The following is a 19,964-nucleotide window of genomic DNA, read 5'->3' as shown; positions in this document are numbered from 1 at the left end:
AAAATGCTTATAAAAAAGGTATAATTAGATATTTAGATTTTTTGTTGTAAATTATTTTTATAATTGCGCAATTGGTAAAACTTTGATATGTTTCTACAAAGACTGCTCAGAAACATAGCAAATCCTGGAGTATTAAGTTCAGTTGATAGAAGTAAGCTCTTCAAACTCGTAAAGGATCTTGCTCAGTTCATGTGGGTATTAGTATCAAACTTACTCATGGGATTTTCTCATATCATTCGATTGGAGATGATTAAGGTTCGACAGCGAGCTACACGTTCCAATTCTTGAAATGTAAGGAAGGAAAAAAACAAAATATCGACCATGTGCTGCTCTGCAATATTACTTGTAAAATCTTGGTAAATTTATACTTGTACATTTTCAACAAATCACGATAAATTTTTAAATATTCCGGATAAATTCTTAAAATGTAAAAAATTTTATAATTAAAAAAATTTTTTAATTTTAAAAACTGTACCGCTTTAATATTAATTTAATAATTTAATAAAATCTGATGATAATCTGAAATGTTTATAATATTTGTAATTCACATTGTTCGCTGCACATTTCGTAGTAGATTCGTAGTAGATAATTTCTCAAACACATAACATAACAGTAGTAAAAATCGAATTCAATCATAATTCTTTCAGGTATACGGTCAAGTGACATTGACTTTCCGCTACGGAAGGGAGGACGAAGAGGTAATGGGCCTAAAATTTTGCAATGAAGCGGTTATGTGTTTGGCCCAGTTGTACCCGCCCTACGCAGGATCTGATCATCAGGAAATCACGACTCCGCTGCAGGTCGGTACGGAAAATGAAATTTAATAAACCGCAGATGATATTATACAGATAGGTGATATTAAAGATGCCTTATATGCGACACTTTCCAAAAAATTAATTTCCGTTAAATAATATTTCTACTAAATAACGGCTTGTTAAATTTACCATTCTTCGATGCGGTCTGTAGAAAAAAGAAAAAATTTGCGTTTCACGCTACGTAACACATTTGACGAAGATCTCGTGATAATTGGAAAAACAAATTCACAATTCGCAGTTACGCAGGTTACGATAATCCCCCTGCAATTTAGAGCGGGCTATTCACACGCACGTGCGCGTTGGAACTCGCATCATCGTTACGCGCAGATATATCCGTAGAGTATCTCAATTGCACGGCGTGAAATATAGCCGATGTACCTCAAAGATTTGGGTTGCAATATAAATAGAATTTATGCTTTTCCTCAATCAAACTGCACTGCCGTATTTACAAATCATAATTTATAACGTAACAGCTAATCCAACAGTTCCTAGTTAGTGGTGCAACAATTATTGTCGCATATAGAGAAATAAACATGAACTCACTGCAGATTGAAACCGCAGAATTTCAAGCATTCAAGCACTACACTTTGTGCGAACAATATTGTGGAACGTGTTAGATGTTATACAATCAAAACCCTCGCCGGGACTGGAGGATATCGATAATTCCCAAGTAATTTACAAGAAGAACAATGGCGTCGAAATGATAAATGGATATTCGACCACAAATCAGATTACATCTTCGTTATACCGTCGTGTGGATACTTCAGCTGATTAATAATTATCTTCTTTACGGATCCTTAAAATAACAACCCCCGAGACACAGGGATATTGATCTAATCTCGAGAAGTTCAGACATCTCGACATCACAGATAGATGCACGTTTATTCACGACAAACGCGATAATTGACGTAAAATATGCATCGTCGCGGCCATGAAGTGAAAAGTTAAATTATACCGGCTTCAATTGATGCCGAAAGGACGTCGATCATCATAAGCGATTTTGATCACTCGAACGGCATTGCGATAAATTAGAGATGCTGCGCGAGTAGCATCTTTGCTTTCGGACTCGTAAAAACTATTTTCGCGACTCGCGCTGATTAAACCTTACAACTTGCAACTTCAAACACTGTTTCAGCTGTTTCTTCACAGCATTCTGGTTTTTATAGGCACACAAATCGCGCGTGCAATCGTGTGGCTTTGCGAGTGAGACTCGGTGATCGCAATCGTAAAACGTGGAATTCGGGTACAAAGACGGCGTCACCGATTGCGCCATATCATCATGCAATGTATTTTGGTATCAAGGTGTATGCGGGAAACGCGCAAAGATAATTTTACACTCGGACCAACTCACTCGGACAAGCAAATGTAACGAGATGCGCAAGTGAAAGAAGAATATAAAACGATAAGATAAAGTATAAAATGAGATATATTCATCAAACTCCATTTTACATAACATAACTTTAACATTATATTCAAAGTTTGTTAATAAAAAAAGTAAATAATTTAACGATTAACATTAACAATCTATTGATAACGCAAAATTAAAATTAGATGGAACTAACACAGTTAATAAACAACATTATGATAAAACTCTTGCAATTTTTGATGATATAATCCACGATAATTCATCGATGATCATATATCCAAAATGTTCTCAACGGACTCGATGATATAATGGATCATGATTGAATAGCTTTGCGCATTGCATCTGAATTTCATTTTCGAACGGAACCATTAATGACCCGTCCCAATTAAGCGACTCACCGCATTCAGGAGGTGGTTGAAATTGATACCGCATGCGAGGGATGGACAAGGCCTTAAATTTTCATCTCAACAATAACGCATTGAATTTATTATACAGGGTGTTTCCTAAGTAAGTAGACAAACTTAAGGAGGATATTCCTTGGCTTATTTTAAGAAGAAAAGGTCATATAAACATATGTCCTAAACTGCTTTGTTTTCCAAAAAAAGTACATCACTGTTTTCGTTCACTTTTCGTTTATTATAGAACAGTTTGTGTTATTGCAAATGAAACAAATGAAAAACAATAGTAACCAAAAAGAAAAATTATAACGAAAAAGAAAATAGTAACTAAAAAGAAAAATAATAACACCACAGTAACTGCTGAAAATGTCCACCTGCAGCCATGATACACGCCTCGACTCTCCTTTCCATTGATTGACGTACACGCTCAAAAATACTTGGAGTGTTACGTATTCTTTCACATCCATCTATTATGCGATTTCTGAGATCTTCATTTTGAATAGGTGTAGCGTAAACTAAAGATTTAAGCTGTCCCCATAGAAAAAAATCTACTGGATTTAAAGCACGCTATCCGAAAAGTGAACGAAAACAGTGATGTACTTTTTTTGGAAAACAAAGCAGTTTAGGACATATGTTTATATGACCTTTTCTTCTTAAAATAAGCCAAGGAATATCCTCCTTAAGTTTGTCTACTTACTTAGGAAACACCCTGTATACGCAATAACACCACAATGAAATGGAGGCTTTTGATTATCCGTCATGAATAAGGAAGTATCGCACGTTTGTGGTGTCTGAATACATGAATACCATCCGGCGATTTTGACGAAGGTAAATGTTAAAAACAGCTAAAATTCTTTGCGAAAATGAGCGCCCGTGCGGCGCCCCCCATAACATAATTGACGTTAGAAAGTAAAAAATTCTCTTTACGAACAAGGCCAAGAAAAATTGCAGCGATAAATTCACTAATAAGGATCAGCCGGCAAAGATACCTTTTTCCAGATTTTTCGTCATAAGGAAGCATCCCCTCGTACATAAGATCAAGGAGAACGATATTTCAATGGGACTTCAGTTCCTCGCTGAGTGTATTCCAAATGGAATCCAAACAGAAAAAATCTATACGCGCAATCAATGAAATTAGTACACGTTGCACATAAACCGCAATCGGAATGATGTTATTTCTTAATAGTTGAGCTTAATAGCGCAATGCCGCAAATGTGCAAAAGTGAACTCGATGCTGAAATAAAATTCAGCGGCTATTTTAAGTAACTTTAATAGAGATAAAACGATATTCCACCGTCGATATATTAATAGCACGCCAACGTAATTAAAGCTCCCCTTTAAAAGATCTAATCCGATCTTGCTTTACAGTAACGCAATTACTAGCATGCTTCTTTATCACACATAATTAACAAGCTAAGAGCAGAATTTCTACGCGGAGTAATCTTCGCGCGATGTAGAAATGCAGAAATACTCTGCGCGAAAGATAAGTTCGCGAGTATATGTTCGGAAACTCTCGCAGTTGACGATTTCTCAAGTACTCAGAGATAAACGTATGTCTGTTTTCCATACGCACATATGCATTTATGCATATAATTTTTTATACTCCGATTGAAAGAAGGAAATACAATCAAAAGTCTGCTTCAATTAATCGTAGCAAGCATCACAAAATTAACCATTACATTTATTATCATATTGTGCATTTACACAATATATTCGTCGCAATGTAAATATGAATGTGCGCGAAATAAATTGAATTAAAAGCGGCCATTTCCTCGACACAAGTATCCTCGATGGAATTATTCGATCGCTGAAAAATGAGGAAACGCAACGTGAAAAGCTCCAATATAGAATATGTGTACCGCGTGGATTCTTTGCGATATATTTAAAGAACTACGTTTTGCGGGCAGCAAAACGTGAAGAAATTTCCAGGATATTTAATGGAGGAAAATATAACATTACCAAGATTACACCGAGCGTACAGCACCGCACAATGTGTTTCACAAAGAAGGATGCTTCGCTTTAACGAGTAAGACATAATGCAAACGTGATTCTCTCGTTAGCGTCGCACACGTCTGACTTGATGTTATTACACGTGGTGTCAACATCCTATTTTTATACAGAAGATATGAAAATCCATGACGGCTTAACATCTAACTGTGATCGCTTGCTAATGAACATAACGCAATGAAAATAAGCTGTATTACCATTTTATTAAAAGCGTTCTTCCTATTTTTTTACTTTTTACTGAATTATTATATTACACGTAACAAAATTCGGTAATTATGTACTTTAACGGACCCAGCCCCGATGACCTTGACCTTGACATATGTTGTCAAGGTCACCCTCCTGAGTGACCTTGAAGAGGTTTTAGCCGTTGCTAGTTGTTTATTAAAAAGTTATTAACAAAAGAAGTTTAATAATTTTGCACGAATTTTCAGCTGTCCACGCGAAGCAAGGACTTGAGTTTGACATATATTACAAAGGTCACCTTCCTGAATAACCTGCACTAGGTTTCACCCTTCGCTCGTTGTTTGTTAAAAAGTTATTAACAAAAATGTTTAATGAATAAAGCATAATTTTACGATCCCATATATGTTTACGAAAGAGTATATTTGATGGAATTTTAGCTTAGGCTTAGGTTAGGTTAGGTTAAGTTAAAGCAGAGAATACTTTGTATTTAACTGTTTGTGCTTTTGGTTAAAGTGAAGAATACTTTGTACTTATATTAAAAGAAACTATTCTATATATTAACAATTCACTGCTTTAAATGACTTTCCTTTCTTCGTTCATATACATATTCGTCGTTTATATTTTTCAATATTCAATATTCTTTCAAAATAACTACTATATTTTCGAAATTTCTTTTGTTAATAACTTTTTCATAAACAACGATCGACGACTAAAACCTAGTGCGGGTTATTCGGGAAGGTAACCTTTGTAATATATGTCAGTATCATGTTCTTGCTTCACGTGGACAGCTAAAAATTCGTGCGAAATCATTAAACTTTCTTTGTTTATAACTTTTTAACAAACAACGAGCGACGGCTAAAACCTCTTCAAGGTCACTCAGGAGGGTGACCTTGACAACATATGTCAAGGTCAAGGTCATCGGGGCTGGGTCCGTTAAAGTACATAATTACCCAAAATTCTTTTATAATTATTTTAACAATATATTTTCTTATGTGGCGATTGCATCGCCGCAGACCCAGAAATTAGAAAGACGCGACCCAACGTATCATGATACACATATACACACACATATACATACGCGTACATACGGGTACAGAGACAACAACTGAAGAAGGTAGACAACACGCGAGACGGAAAGCGAGAAAACAATAATAGAGGAAGCCGTTACAGACAACCGTCGTAATTTATTAAAATCAAGTAAAAGTTGAATTTTGCTATACGGATTGCGCCGATGCACATGCACGCCATATTTAAAACCGCGAGTCAAAGTTTAGAGACAGTTAAGCGTAGCCCGCGGAATGGATAGGAGAGCGAAAGGTTTTCTCTCGGGAAGATTTTGAAGTCTTCGAGAGATTTCCAGGAGGACACAGAAGTCGAGACTGGCGAGCAAACAAGTGGAAATTCATTCGACCGGTATATCTCAGCGAGAGCGGGCGCGTTCAACGGGTGTATTCGGAATTGAGATAACCAAACTTAGATAGTGACAGTATACGTTTATATGTATACATCATTGTACCTTCAAAAAGATTTACGGTCGATGATGGCAACCCGATAGTGAAATTGCATATTACTGGTGGCGATCAATATTGTCGAAACAATGTAATAGTTGAATTTTCATTGAAAGACCTTTCCTTACTCTCTCGGAAGAGAAAAGGTGTAAAACAGCGGTGGCCAAGGGAAATCTCGAGTGCGCGGTAAAATTGTTCTCGCGAGAGCACGGCCTTGACCCCGGAGCTAACGACAGAAGGTCTCAGGAAATTGCCGTGGAAATTGTTTATTACGGTCGTTCTCCTTCCCACGAGCAAGTTTGACAGTGAGTGTCATTTTAACAAACAATATATCGATGGAGAATCATGCAAAACGACGACACTTTTCGGGATTGAACCAAAGAGAGAGACGCGACGCACGTGAGAAATCCTAGCTTCGTTGAGATGCAGAGCGACCGAGAACGCGCTTGAAATAAATATCAGAGGTACATGCAATAATGCACGATTGTCTCTAATGGAAAGCGCTGTTTTTTACGATGCATCGAGACAATTAATGTGACGTGTCTTTAAAAAGTCGATTATATTGGGATTACCGCGACACGATGCGATGCGATGTCATGCACGCATGACGAAAATGCATTAAATGATACCGGCGCGTGTAAATAACAAACTCAGCTCGGAAAAATTCAGCTTATAAAATTGTCGCGAAAAACATTTCGGCTCAGGCTGCACATCAAAGAGCTAGTGATTTTCTCGTGTACACCGTTGCATTTCCACGCGAGAAGCTGTCCAAAGAAGTAAATTGCAATTAGCCGTATTGTCTGCGGCATAAAAAAATATCCCGAAAACACGGTCAGTATATCTGAACGTTTTCCCACCATTTTTCATATCTCTAATACTTTTTTTTCTTTCATCTGGCCCGCAATCGGAAAAAGATACAGATTGGCTACGGTGACAATAACGTGGCAACGGTGGCAATTAAATGTAATCGCCAAGTTATAGAGTAATAAGAACATCGCACGTGTCAAAGCTCGTCGATAATTATCAATACCTTCATTAACACTTTAAAAGAGCTTTAACTGCGTATCGCAGCAATCATCGGAATTTATCGAGAGCGCTTTGTGAGGCAACTTCTCGTCGGAGAGAAGGAATACGTCGAATCAATACGCAACGTCTACTTGTTGTACGCACGAGTACTATACGCGGAGGAGAAGCTTGTTGAAATAGGTCATGATGTATAAGAGGCTAAATTTCGAATTTCGAGTGCTGCTGGAAAATGTGTATGCCTACGATCGCGAGTGCGATGCTCGTTGCGATGATGCTCATTAAGACGTGACTGGAATGTTTTCGCAGCAGCGTTTACGAGAGATATGACATATCGCGGCGCATCAATGCGCGTCGCGCTACGCTAATTTGCCCGAGCCCGACGTAATTACGCTAATACGGAACGTAATCGTCGCTCGCCGAGACGAATAGCAATGAACCGCCTTAAAACGACGGAAGCTTCGTGGGAGATCGATTTGCATTAAAATTCTGTTCTAAACTCTGTTCGCTGCAAAATCGGTCGAATCGCTTGAGTGACGTAACTCGGTCCGACCTCGCCGGAAGCTGACCCTGGCCCCTTTCAACCCCCTGCAGAGCCGGGGGATCCTGCGTCTCATTTTCACGCACGTTTGCGCATACGTCGGTCCACTATCTCGGATCCTTGAGCCCAGCGAACGGGCGAAGATAACGCCGATGTGCAACGACCACCCCCTATTTTCGCCGACCGCTCGAAATCATCCCCATGCGCGCAGGTGTTTCACAGCACGTAGCGCATTGCGAAGGGCGCACAAGAAGCGAGAGAACAGGAAGGGTTTATGTTGGCAACGTGGGCGATACATATTTTCGCGTAGAATTCCTGTGGAACTAGAGAATACAAGGCTTATTATTAATGAGCGTTTATAAACTATTCCGCGACAAACTTGAAGTCAATGTTGCCTCGCTCGAAATGATCAAAAGAAATCATCGCGCGTCACGAACATCTCTTTCATCGATCCTGAACTGTAACTGCTGCGATGAGAAAATGAAACTACTATCACGTGACGTTTGAAAACATTACACTGTTTTCATATCGTTTAAATTTCGAAAAGCACGTTCTTTCATTGCATTCACATATTCCGAGGTACGAGTCTCGAATTTCGAAATTTACGAGAATTCACAGTTGGAAATATCATAGCGAATGTGAGCCGTTTTCGATATTAATGATCGCGTATGATACCTCAACCGAACGTTATAGGGTAGGGTGACCAAATTCGGATCAGATACCAAATGCGGATCAAAAATTTGACAGGTCTCTGATTTAGTGAATTTTACAATTATTTACTTAAACGTTGCTCTCTCGTACGTTAACAACCTTATTCTATATTATCGCTATTATAAAAGGCATCGACGATGTCTTGTTTCCGCTAAACTAGGAGAGAAAATAAAGCATGTAAATGACAGTAAACATGGCAACTCAATTGAATCGTCTTTTGAAGACACGTAAATAATTTCACTCTTACTTTCGATTCACTACAAATATTTTTATGAAAATTTTCAGAAAGTTACAAAAAGGTATAAACTTTCGAATTTTCAAGTCTTCTGATTCTGTTTAATATGAAGAAAACAATGCGGGTGGTACTGAAATCTCACATTTGCCGGTGCCATAACCTTTCACTATGTGCTGCAAATAGTTAAAAATCGACGTTTTATCCATAATATTGTTTTTCAAATGCACCAGTTGTACCTCTTTGAATGCCAAGAACTTCTGAATGTTTTGTTACTTTTTAGTTTATAAGTTTTAAAAAAGTTTACTTTCTTTTTTCTCTGTGTTTTTGAGATAGATATTACTATGTTATAATTTAATGTTGAAATTTCAGCGTCTCATTTTGTGTTATCAATTAATGTTGTCAATTATATAAAGTTGCAAATAAAATTTCATCAATTTAAAGAGATTTGAAATTTTGATCCGCTTTTGGACCCGTGCCCAAATGCGAATCAGTTGTTATATTTCTGTTTTGAAAATAGTGCACTGAATATCCAGCTACACATTTTCTCTATAGATTTTTATCTATCAAATACTTGAAGACCAAGACATTCCGTTGCTGATCCAAATTTGGTCCCCGGGTCTTAATGCGGATCAAATTCAGGGATACAATTAAACTTGTCTCGTGCACAGAAAAAAAGTGAGTGTCACATCAAAACTTATATACTTGTATATACGTAACAATTTATAATCTTCGTAAAAGAATTTAATAATCTTGAATTTCAACTAAAATGAAATAATGAAATTATATCACGTTAAACGAAGAAAAGAATTTTTAAATAAAGCAATTTTGTATAGTTCAATCAAGAAAAATATATTTTTAAGATTATTAAATTCTTTTACGAAGATTATAAATTGTTGCGTATATACAAGTATATAAGTTTTGATGTGACACTTACTTTTTTTCTGTGTGCTTTTCAGAAGAAACTGATTAAATTACCTCTTTGGAATTTCATAGAGGATATTATAAGCAACATTTCCATGTTGAACAAATTTCACTGAGAGCAACTGTTTTCAACGGAGAGAAGGATTTTTAAAATCTGATCCGAATTTGGTCACCCTACCCTAAGCAGCAATTCATTTATTGATTTATGGTATACTCAATTTGTCGGCTTATCTGATTTCGTAATATGCACAATGTTCATAAAATATTTTAATTGTTCAGAATCTCGTTAAATTATGATGGAGCATAAATTTTGTAATTTAAACATAAATTATAAAAATTAATTCAAGATATAAATGCTGAACGTGTGTCTAATTTTACCTTTGTATACATGCATCAGCATTTTTCACGCGTAAGAACTACGCTAATATTCCACATTAATTACGTTAATGTTGCTAATCATACGTCTAGTTCGAAAATTAAATACATGTCTAAAAACTTAGTTGGAAATAAAAAGATAAAATGTTTTAAAACATTATTTCATATTATTTTTATTGCTTCCAATGTTAATATGATATTAAACGCAGACGTAAAATTCCCTTGTTTCATCTTGTAATTTGATAATATAGCTAGTGGAATACAGTTTTCCATCGCACCTACATATGTTTATGCCAGAAATACAAATATAAATTCGCAAAGTTTCAATTTTCAATAGCGTTATTATTCACGTTTCTGCGCGCAGACACGTGATTATTCTGTAAGTAATATAATTAATAACGTTTGGTTTCGACAACAATTCCGTGAAATAAATCATTAAACGCTTCGCGATGTTTATTCGTGCGTTTACGCAGATTTAAAATCACCTTCCGGCAAGCGAACGCACATCAAACATCGACGAGAGCGACAAGTATCGTGGATAAAAACCGTGCGCGTGATATTTCATTTAATAAAATTCATATTGTTAAATACCGATGACAAAATACTAATATTTCTCTTCGCATATTACCGCGAACGTACGCGCTTTTCTCTTTCATCTTGCATAGAGAGTAATTATGTCCAGCGCATCTCCCTCTTGAGGGATTTTCCAGGATTTTTTCGCAGAAGCCACAGAATTATAGCATATCGTAGAGCAATGTGCCACATAATTTCACATAACTGGCTTCCTAACAGAAAGAACGAGCAGAAACAACATTGAATCGCTTTTTGCAGGAGGCACTTGTCAAGAGATTAGGACCCAACGCGCATGCATTCACAATGGAAATTACTCCACTGGCCCCGCCGTCCGTGCAGCTGGTACCAGCTAAAGAATATAATGGTGCACCCATAGGTACTAGCTACGATGTCAGAGCTTACGTTGGTGAGTGGAAAAAACCGCAGCTTTCTCTTCCGGTTTAATTTCTTTCTCGTTTCCGAGGAACGCGCCTCGATCGAACAGGGAGCGTAACAGCGAATCGGCACATGGCGTAATTAGAAATTCTTTGCCAACAAAATAACGAGTATATCGTCAGCGAGGTCTTCTTCCCGAGAGAGCCGTTTGATTATCTACAAAGATGAGCTCGTTTTACTTGAGTGATTTAACTCGTATATTATTAAGCTCGTTTAACACAAGCTTTCCATCTTTGTTGCATCCTATACCTCGTTAACGTTTCATGTAACGGATTCTAGCGGAACGGGCAGATGAAAGACTGCACCGTAAAACCACCGTCAGAATGGGCATTCGGGTGATCCAGCGAACCACGAAGCCGCCTTTACCCTCAGCAACGATGTACAGCGTGCCTCCCTCTCAAGTGCCATCGATTGCTTCCAGAATTCAAGCATGCAGAGCAAGAGTGGAGTTTGCCGAAAATGAGATTATTGAAAATGACGGTTAGTCACGATATCAGTGTAATATGACTCAACGATTCCAATTTGCTCAACGTTGTAGATTTCACGGTTTAGTTGCTGCCTTTATCTATTCTGTTAGTAGTAATTGGAGGCCGATCATTAAAAATAATAATTTCAATCAATTAGAAGAGCGTTTTGAACGAAATCAAGAATAGTAATTCCTCCTGGAAAAATATCAATCATTTAACTATTAAATACAAGTTTGGAATCAATGAAATAAGATGGACTGCATTCAAATAGTAAAGACAAAATTTGATTTAAAGATATTATTATTAATTCTTATCTTCATTAAACTCTTAATTCTCTTTCGTCTTAGTCTTTGTTATAAGTTTTTAATTTTTATTCCGATATAACACTGTATCAGTATTACGATAACATCGTAACACTGTAGTCACATCCCAATGGAAATCTTCACGCGACAACTTGTGGCTTGAAAGTTCTCCAATTAAACTTGAGATATGTATCATTGTATACTTATCTCGTAAGTTTGATGCGAGTACACGAGAATATCGTATAAATTGTGTAGTCTTATTTATCGTAAATACGGAATGCAAGTCAAAAAAATAATGCAGCGTTTCGGTTTTATTTTCGCAGAGAATACGGGACCACACGCAGCAGTAGAAAAGCCATTTTTATTAAGTGACGGTCGTGTTGGACTGGACGCAGGGCTAGATCGCGCGATCTACGCCCACGGGGATTCGATCAATGTCCACGTCAATGTTAATAATAATAGCAGCAAGTCCGTAAGAAGAATAAAGGTACAATTCACATTTTAGCACATTCATTTTCATTAAACATCAGACTGTTTATTTAATCAAAGGTAAATGAAGAATTAATATTGATCTACAAATTGTATGCTATACAAATTATTGATGAAACAATACACGAACGAAATAGAATTTTGATTTAATTATCACATGAATGTTTGTTTTCGTGTTTGTTGCTTCTTGTTTGCTGGATAGAGAATTAAATCATGCGAATCTTTATCAAACTCAATTTCTTCGCAAATAATCATAGATTATTAATAAACAATATTGCGTACCAATCTCTAATTAAGTCTTGGTCAGAGCTAACTAAAAAGCGTTTACCACTTGACAATGTAAAAGGCAATCGATCGACATCGCTTTCCAACGACCATCAATCAATTTGCCTCCTTCTTTTTTCTTTCTCTCGCCCAAAGAGTGATCAATCGCGAGTGTACTCGCGTAGTGTACGTGGGATACGGAATTGTAGTTTCCGCTTCGTGCGGAACGGACTCGTAATTCGGTGGTCACTGCGCGATATTCGATATTTCAAAAAGCACCTCTCTGAACATAGATCTCCCATCAAGCGCTCCTTTTCCGACATTCCTCCGGGGATCCGGGCGCTTGGGTATTCATGACTCGGGGCATCTGCCAGTCTCTCCCCTATCAAACGCGCTTCTGTTTCCCCCGCTTTGTTCTTTCGATTTGCGTTTTTTCCGACTTCTCCCCATGCCACAACGCTTAGTGGCAAGATATAAAAAAAAAAATAGAACCGCTCGTAAAATTGATGGCAGTCCTTCGTGACGGAACCGCGAAGGAAGCACGAATTAAACCGCCCGTGGAGGAGCGGAAAGATGGATTAATCGATGCGGTTTTCTACGGGATGTGTTGCGTCTGCCGGCGAGTTTTTCTGACGCGAGCAAAACCTCGAACGAACCACGTAGTTATCCTGGCACATTTCCAAGCAAATTTTGCACAAAATTCAAACCGCAAAATTCAAATCATACGACCCTGAGAAAATGTCAAAATTATTTCCAATCAATCAATTCAGATATAATTCGAATCAATTCGAGATAGCGCAAATACGACTACCTGTAGACTAAAATACTATTTCTACTAAAAATTGTAACTATATTTATAATTTTATGTTTAATATATGAGACTTTCGCGGAATAAATCATTAATATCTGTTGTTATTTTCTGTAAAATCCATATCTGTTGTTTTCTATTTTCTACCTCAATAAACACTGCAAAACTCATTTCATTTCGAGCTTTTCAGAATTGCATCACTTGTTCGTAAACATGATTTTAATTAATTAAATTGCTTTTAAAAGGCTAATAAAGACAATACTTCCGGATTTTATTATACTTTCGTTAAATAATATCTCATCCGTTAATTATTTGGGAAACGATGCCACTCCCGGCTTTCATGTTAACTATCCTCTCGTCCGACCTCGGTAAATTTAATAAGCTCATTAAAACGATCACATCCCGCGGGCACGGTTGATCTCAATGAGACTGCTTTGGCCTCTTAATAAGAATACCATCATCTTATGCATGAGCGTTCAAATTTGATGAATAGAAAGAAGACTTCTTGTTACTATCTTATCGAGCATATGATGAGTATTTTCAAGTATAAGTAATTTGAAAATATTATAATATCAAATATACATATAATTATTTTTTCCGCAGTACAGATATAACACCAGGTAAGCCAAAGTGCACTGGATATAAAACCAAATATATGATAGCCCCGTATAAAACGGGATATAAAACTGGATATATGATAGCTCTGTATATTCAGTATAATACTACTCAAACATCCGCGCAGGGTTTTTTCTTTTTTTTGTTGCCAGGTCATATTCCCTGTATTTCTCTTACCACCCAGTGGCTAGTACAATAGCGCGAATAATCGCCTCCAGAGAGTTAAACGTCAAAAATGAAATGCGATGCGTTAATGTAGTGCAGTTTTATTTTCCGCGCACAGCGGAGGATTTAAACCTACAGTCATGTGTAATTTTAACCATACGTGAACTTTCTCTGTTAATGTTTCGAAGTTTCGAAAAATAAAATCCTATTATTTATAATTTATAATAAAAATCTGTTCCGAACATTTGCAATGGCATGCCAATGGCCCAATCTGAATTTTTCAGCAAAACCTATAAAATCGAAGTTAAAAAAACATTCGAAAACTCTCACAAATGTCCTCAATGTAAAAAATTATCTATCGTAAAATTCTCTCGTAAATTATTTCACTGTATCCACTCCAATCTTGAGATTTCACTTTTACGACCCCCTTGCGAGTGAAACTTAAGTATAAATGTCTGCGAAATTTCACACCTTGAAGCGAAATTAACGAAACCTAATCCAGCTCTCTTAGGACATATACACAACTATGGAAATGTAACTTGTGTAATGGGATTATGTAAGATATTGGAGGGAAAACTGAAGGGAAGATTCGTTCCCACCTTATGCTCCATTACATCTTAGTCCCTTAAACTTATCGATGTGCAAAAGGATAATGTAGAATCCACAAAAACTTGAAAAACTTTTAAAAACCTTGATTACTTAAAAAACGATTTGTGTAATCTTAGCGTTATTGTCAATCTCCTCTGAGCATTCAAACAGATTCATTCAAACAGATTTCTCGTTTTTAATAGTATTCGCGAGGAAATTCATTTAAACAATTTTGTGACATAATTTTAAAATTAATGCACATTTATACTATATAAAACTGTGTATTTTAAAAGTCAATTACTACGGATCAATATTTTGCTCCCCCGGATTCTGTTGCCCGCTTTTATAATTAATAGCTAATAAAGAATATGCAGTCAAAGAGACCCACGTGCGATGAATTAATTGAATGTATCATGTTATTTACAAACCGATTGACAAACCGCCTACAAATCAAGGCTTAAGAGTAATCCCTGCCAGGGAGAAATAGAAACTCGAGCACGTTCACGGAGATCATTGGCCTCCGCGAAATATTGATTGACTCAAACCGCCAATTTTGAAGGCAAAGTTCAAGGAGAACTACCGTTGTCGTTCTCTACGTGTCTCGGCTTGCATTCATAATTGTATATTTAATCAAAATTGTATAATTGACAATTTGAGAAGGCAAACAAGCGAATAACATAACTTTAATTACACATTTTATGGCATCGTAATTACACAAAGCTTGTACTTGTACAACACGTGGACGCTAAATGTAATTTCACAAAATTAATTACATAATTTTACAAGCGTTGTTTTGCGACCATAAAAGGCCGAGAACCACCGCACGACGAAACATGGTCATGTCATCTCACTCAAGAATTTATGGCCTTACTCGCGCCTCTAGTGAAATATTCTATACATGCGTGAGTAACTCAATAAACGTCGTCGTAATTCATCTAAATAGAGAAAATAAGAATTAAGAAGAAAATTCTAAAGAAGAATTTTCCTTTAGCGGTCGGTCCTTACTCTATATAAAATGTAAAGAGCTACTAACAAAAGACAAGGAATACGGCTTTTCATGCCTCAGAATTGTGAACATTGGACGCTCAAGCACGTCGGTTAAGTGTATATTACTGAATAATCTCTTAAAACATTGTGCCCCTCAAAAGAAAAAATGAGAGAACAACGAAATAAGCATTTGTTAGATCGCAACGTCCAGCAGATAATCATTGTATTAATCAATAATAAATACCAATATTCCCGTCAAGCGCACCTCGTGAGCTTTCTCGTGAAGGAGAGACAATAACGCATTATCGATATTGGCGATTTTCCCCGACGACAGACAGGAATCGACAGGAGCCATTTCCCTCCTGAAAGCTATCTGCAGACTGCGGGAAGGAACGTCATGTTGTCGGAGTTATAATTCAATTTGTTTTGTACAAAAGGAATAAGACACAAAGTCAGCGAGGACATTGAATTAAATTTGCCTGCGATAATCCGCGTTGATTTGTCTGGCATTTCCTTCTTACGTACGGGTTTGGGAACGGCCGCAAGTTTGTACACGTAGGATCTTCTTGGAGGAGAAGCGAGCCTGAGAATGCTAGGGTTACATCGTAACAGGAAATTGCGTTTGCATCAGAGACGCTTTCGAGCTGTACTTCATTAGCGCAGAACACTGTTTGAAAATAGGAACACGTTATCCTGGTGGTATCCTGTCTATTGGTCAGAGAGGGGCGCGTTCGCAACCCCGTGTTAACTTTGTTCCGGCAGTTTGGCAAACAAACCGACACCCCTTGACCGCCCATAAGTTGGACGGGTTACATTCCGTAATCAAATTTAAGCGGCGACCACCAAACGGAAACAGTAGGTTTCGCCGAATAACAATCAGCTTTAATGAGTGTTACCTAGACATGCGTATCGATTCAGCGGACAAGACTTCCTGGAAAAATTCGGTAGAACAGAAGTGATTCTATGTAGCAAATGTAATACAATCTTTGAGTAATTTTTTAAGTCTAGATTCTACAAATCACTTCATATAATTTATCTTACTTAATAAAAATGGACCACTGATGACTCATGCATTTGAGATATTAAAACAATTATACATGTTAATTTAGGATCATCTCATTCCATCTAACAAATTGCTTTTTTTAGGTATTTGTGGTGCAACACGTGGACGTTTGCATGTTCAGCAACGGCAAATTCAAAAATGTCGTAGCCCTTGTATCCTCGCAAGAAGGCTGCCCCTTGGGACCAGGCGGTACTTTGAAGAAGATATATACGCTCAGGCCTATTAAGGGCTCGACCAAGAATTGGATCGCCTTAGAGGACAGTTATATGAAAGCCGGAGCAACTCTGGCATCAACGGTCGTTTGCCCTGGGAATGGACCTGATGATAGAAATGTCTTTGCGATTTATGTGTCTTATTACGTAAAGGTAATTTATATACGAAACAATAGGTAATTCTGAAGACAAATGCGCTTAGAGATTAAATATTTTCAATGCCCAGAAAATTGAACTAATCATTGCAGAAAAGACATATCTGACGAGAAGATTATATAAAAATACCTGAAAATTTTTAAATGTCATTAAATATTTTATTTCATAAAAAGATAAAAAATGAAGCACTTCTATCTGCATATTTTTAACACACATATCGCATTTTCAAACTTTTTGTAGAATACTCTTCCAGAAAAAGAGAACTCAATTTCTCTGACTTCTTTGACATCAGACAGGTTGCTTCTGTGATGATCAGTTCAATTACAATACCAAAACTAAGTAGGATGAAATATAAAACTTCACGCATACATGAAAGCTACGCAATTTACGTTAAGGTCAAGCTGTTGATCTCGGCGATGGGCGGCGAAGTGTCTTTGAAGCTGCCGTTTGCGCTGATGCACAGTAATACAGATCCGGATCTCGTAGGATTTCCATCTCCTATCCGAGAACCACCAAAGCAATTTGGGAAGAGCACGGATGAGTGCACAGAGAAATCAGGTAAATCGGATACCAATAGTCACAGGAATAAGGAAAACAAATTAGAGGCCATCAAAGAGCAGGAGTCGAGAGTAACCGACGTAGACCTGATAGAGCACTGTGAAGAACCTGACAGTACCTGAGAGCAGGTGCAACAAGGCGACGAGACGTCGCAGACATCTGTCAAGAAAAATAACGATACGAAGAACATTAAGAATTCGAATCACAAAGCGTGTCGACTCAGTGTTAGCATTCAAAGAGCATGGTGCTGCTTCAGAAGAGCTTCTTAGTAAACAAAACGAGTGGAGATCTCTCGCTGTCAAAGTACTACCGATTACGCTCCCTTATAAATTATATTGCAAATAAATATGGATATCTTGCAAAAAGTGCACGGATATCGATGGAATTAAAAAAATGAACAACGCATAGTGAATCTTGTCAATTCTTAGCTGAACTGGTGGTAAAACGCTGCAAACATGGAGATTTCATACGCTTTGCGGAGGAAGGAAAATACAAAATTCAGAAATGATCAATTATTTAATTTTCCAGAACAACTTATTGTCTCTCGTTAAAAGAATTAATAGAAACGGCAATGTCGTGATCGTACGATTACGTAGTTAAAAATAAACATATTTCGTGAAATATCAAACATCGAACAAGTTACGCGCCGTTTATTTCGTATTGTCGCGCAAATTGTAACAGGGTTCGATTGCTCTTGATAAAAGAAGGACACTTATATGGATGTCGTCGTTGTAATTAAGTGTATGAAGCTGCACGCTATTAACGTATCATATGGAAGTTATATCAGCGTGAGAAAAGGTGCAATTAAAGAGATATAATTTATTAAAAATCAAGTTCAAAAACTTTTCGATTTAATTTTATTTTAAGCAAAAACAGGAAATATCCCAGGAAGTATATATTCCTGTAATATTCTTTTCACAGGTGGTTGTTATAAAGATGATGTATGTAAGATATTCTTATAATCTACGAAAAACATAGTCGCTGATGATCTAAAGCTTCATGAATGTAAATTGCTTGGAATTTTTTGCGTCGTATCTTCCTATTCAATTAATACATGAAAAATCTTCTACTGCCACTTTAATCATCCATAATCAGATTTTGCATACATTAATTTCGGGAACATATAGAATACCGCGAAAACATACGTGTTCACTTTTATTTACGAACTATCTATCAAAAATTTATTAAAAACTGTCTATATAAAATAATATATACGATATTAAAAATATCAGATATATTTTTCCAAAAGGGTGTCGATACCTATTTTTTATTATAACAACAACAACAAATAACAATCAAATGTACAGGTTACCTCTTCTACCTCTCTATTGTTAGAAATATGTCAAATATATCACTAACATTTTATTTAACGTTACTGTGCAACACTTTATATTGTTATATTTTTTACTTACAAATAAATAGTTTATATCTATTGATTTAATAAAACGTGACGAAGCAGCACAACAAATAGAAATAATAATTTTCAAATATGAGATGTGTTAACACCCATATCATATAATACTTCTATCGCTTCTCCATGCACAATAAAAATATGTAAAGATGTACAGATTGTGTCTTTAGTATTGTAAATAATAAATGCGTAAATACAAAAATTCATGTAGCAAAGTATCATAATGTATATAAATTTTATCACAATATCTTTATACTCCAAGAGTGATATCCTATCTTTCACATAACATCTTATAACTTTGATAAATAAATCCTTCATCCTTTGCAAATTCACAATCCTTGCATATAAATCAATTTTAGGGGAGAGTGGGCACAACCCCGATCCCGATCCCCGGGGATAATGGGGAGTTGCATAATTTTCTGTTTTTTCTCGAAAAAAAAGTGTTTTGACTAGGTCCAATTTCTTTTATGTATGAAAGACAAATGATTATATTTTATATTACAAAACCAATTGTTTCTTTATCTTTCTTTGTTTGTTTTTTATATAGCATTTATAGCATTTAGAAAAACGACATCCCCTATATATTGTAACTTGTGGAACTAAATGCATCAAAATAATGTTCTGAGAAATAATAATGCTTTAAACATATAACAATTGAATTGTCACAAACAAGAGATCATGTTTCATGATTCATATATTATAAACAATACTTTTATCTTGATACAAGTTTTGAATCCTTTGAGCTGACAAATTATATGCATTTTACGCATTAAAATAAACCATTAACA

General features: G+C 36.4%; 2 protein-coding genes across 12 annotated transcripts in view; one reads left to right on the top strand and one right to left on the bottom strand.

Moving 5' to 3' along the window:
• LOC105283371 (arrestin homolog) overlaps positions 1-19,394 on the top strand; it is a 47,640-nt gene extending 28,246 nt beyond the window's left edge. For all 9 annotated transcript variants that reach the window (XM_011346077.2, XM_011346076.2, XM_011346075.2 and 6 more), the window contains 6 exons: positions 648-800; positions 10,915-11,062; positions 11,371-11,571; positions 12,184-12,347; positions 16,923-17,204; positions 17,603-19,394. In XM_011346077.2, coding sequence (XP_011344379.1) covers positions 648-800; positions 10,915-11,062; positions 11,371-11,571; positions 12,184-12,347; positions 16,923-17,204; positions 17,603-17,887 — 1,233 coding nt within the window. In that variant the 3' untranslated portion in view covers positions 17,888-19,394. The remainder of the gene's footprint in view (positions 1-647; positions 801-10,914; positions 11,063-11,370; positions 11,572-12,183; positions 12,348-16,922; positions 17,205-17,602) is intronic.
• Positions 1-19,964, bottom strand: part of LOC105283372 (14 kDa phosphohistidine phosphatase) — a 63,876-nt gene that overhangs the window by 42,897 nt on the left and 1,015 nt on the right. The gene's annotated exons all lie outside the window — the stretch shown is intronic.

This window comes from Ooceraea biroi, chromosome 2 (assembly GCF_003672135.1).
Source record: "Ooceraea biroi isolate clonal line C1 chromosome 2, Obir_v5.4, whole genome shotgun sequence".
In the NCBI taxonomy this organism is placed as follows: domain Eukaryota; kingdom Metazoa; phylum Arthropoda; class Insecta; order Hymenoptera; family Formicidae; genus Ooceraea; species Ooceraea biroi.
This window is presented reverse-complemented; position numbering and strand designations above follow the sequence as displayed.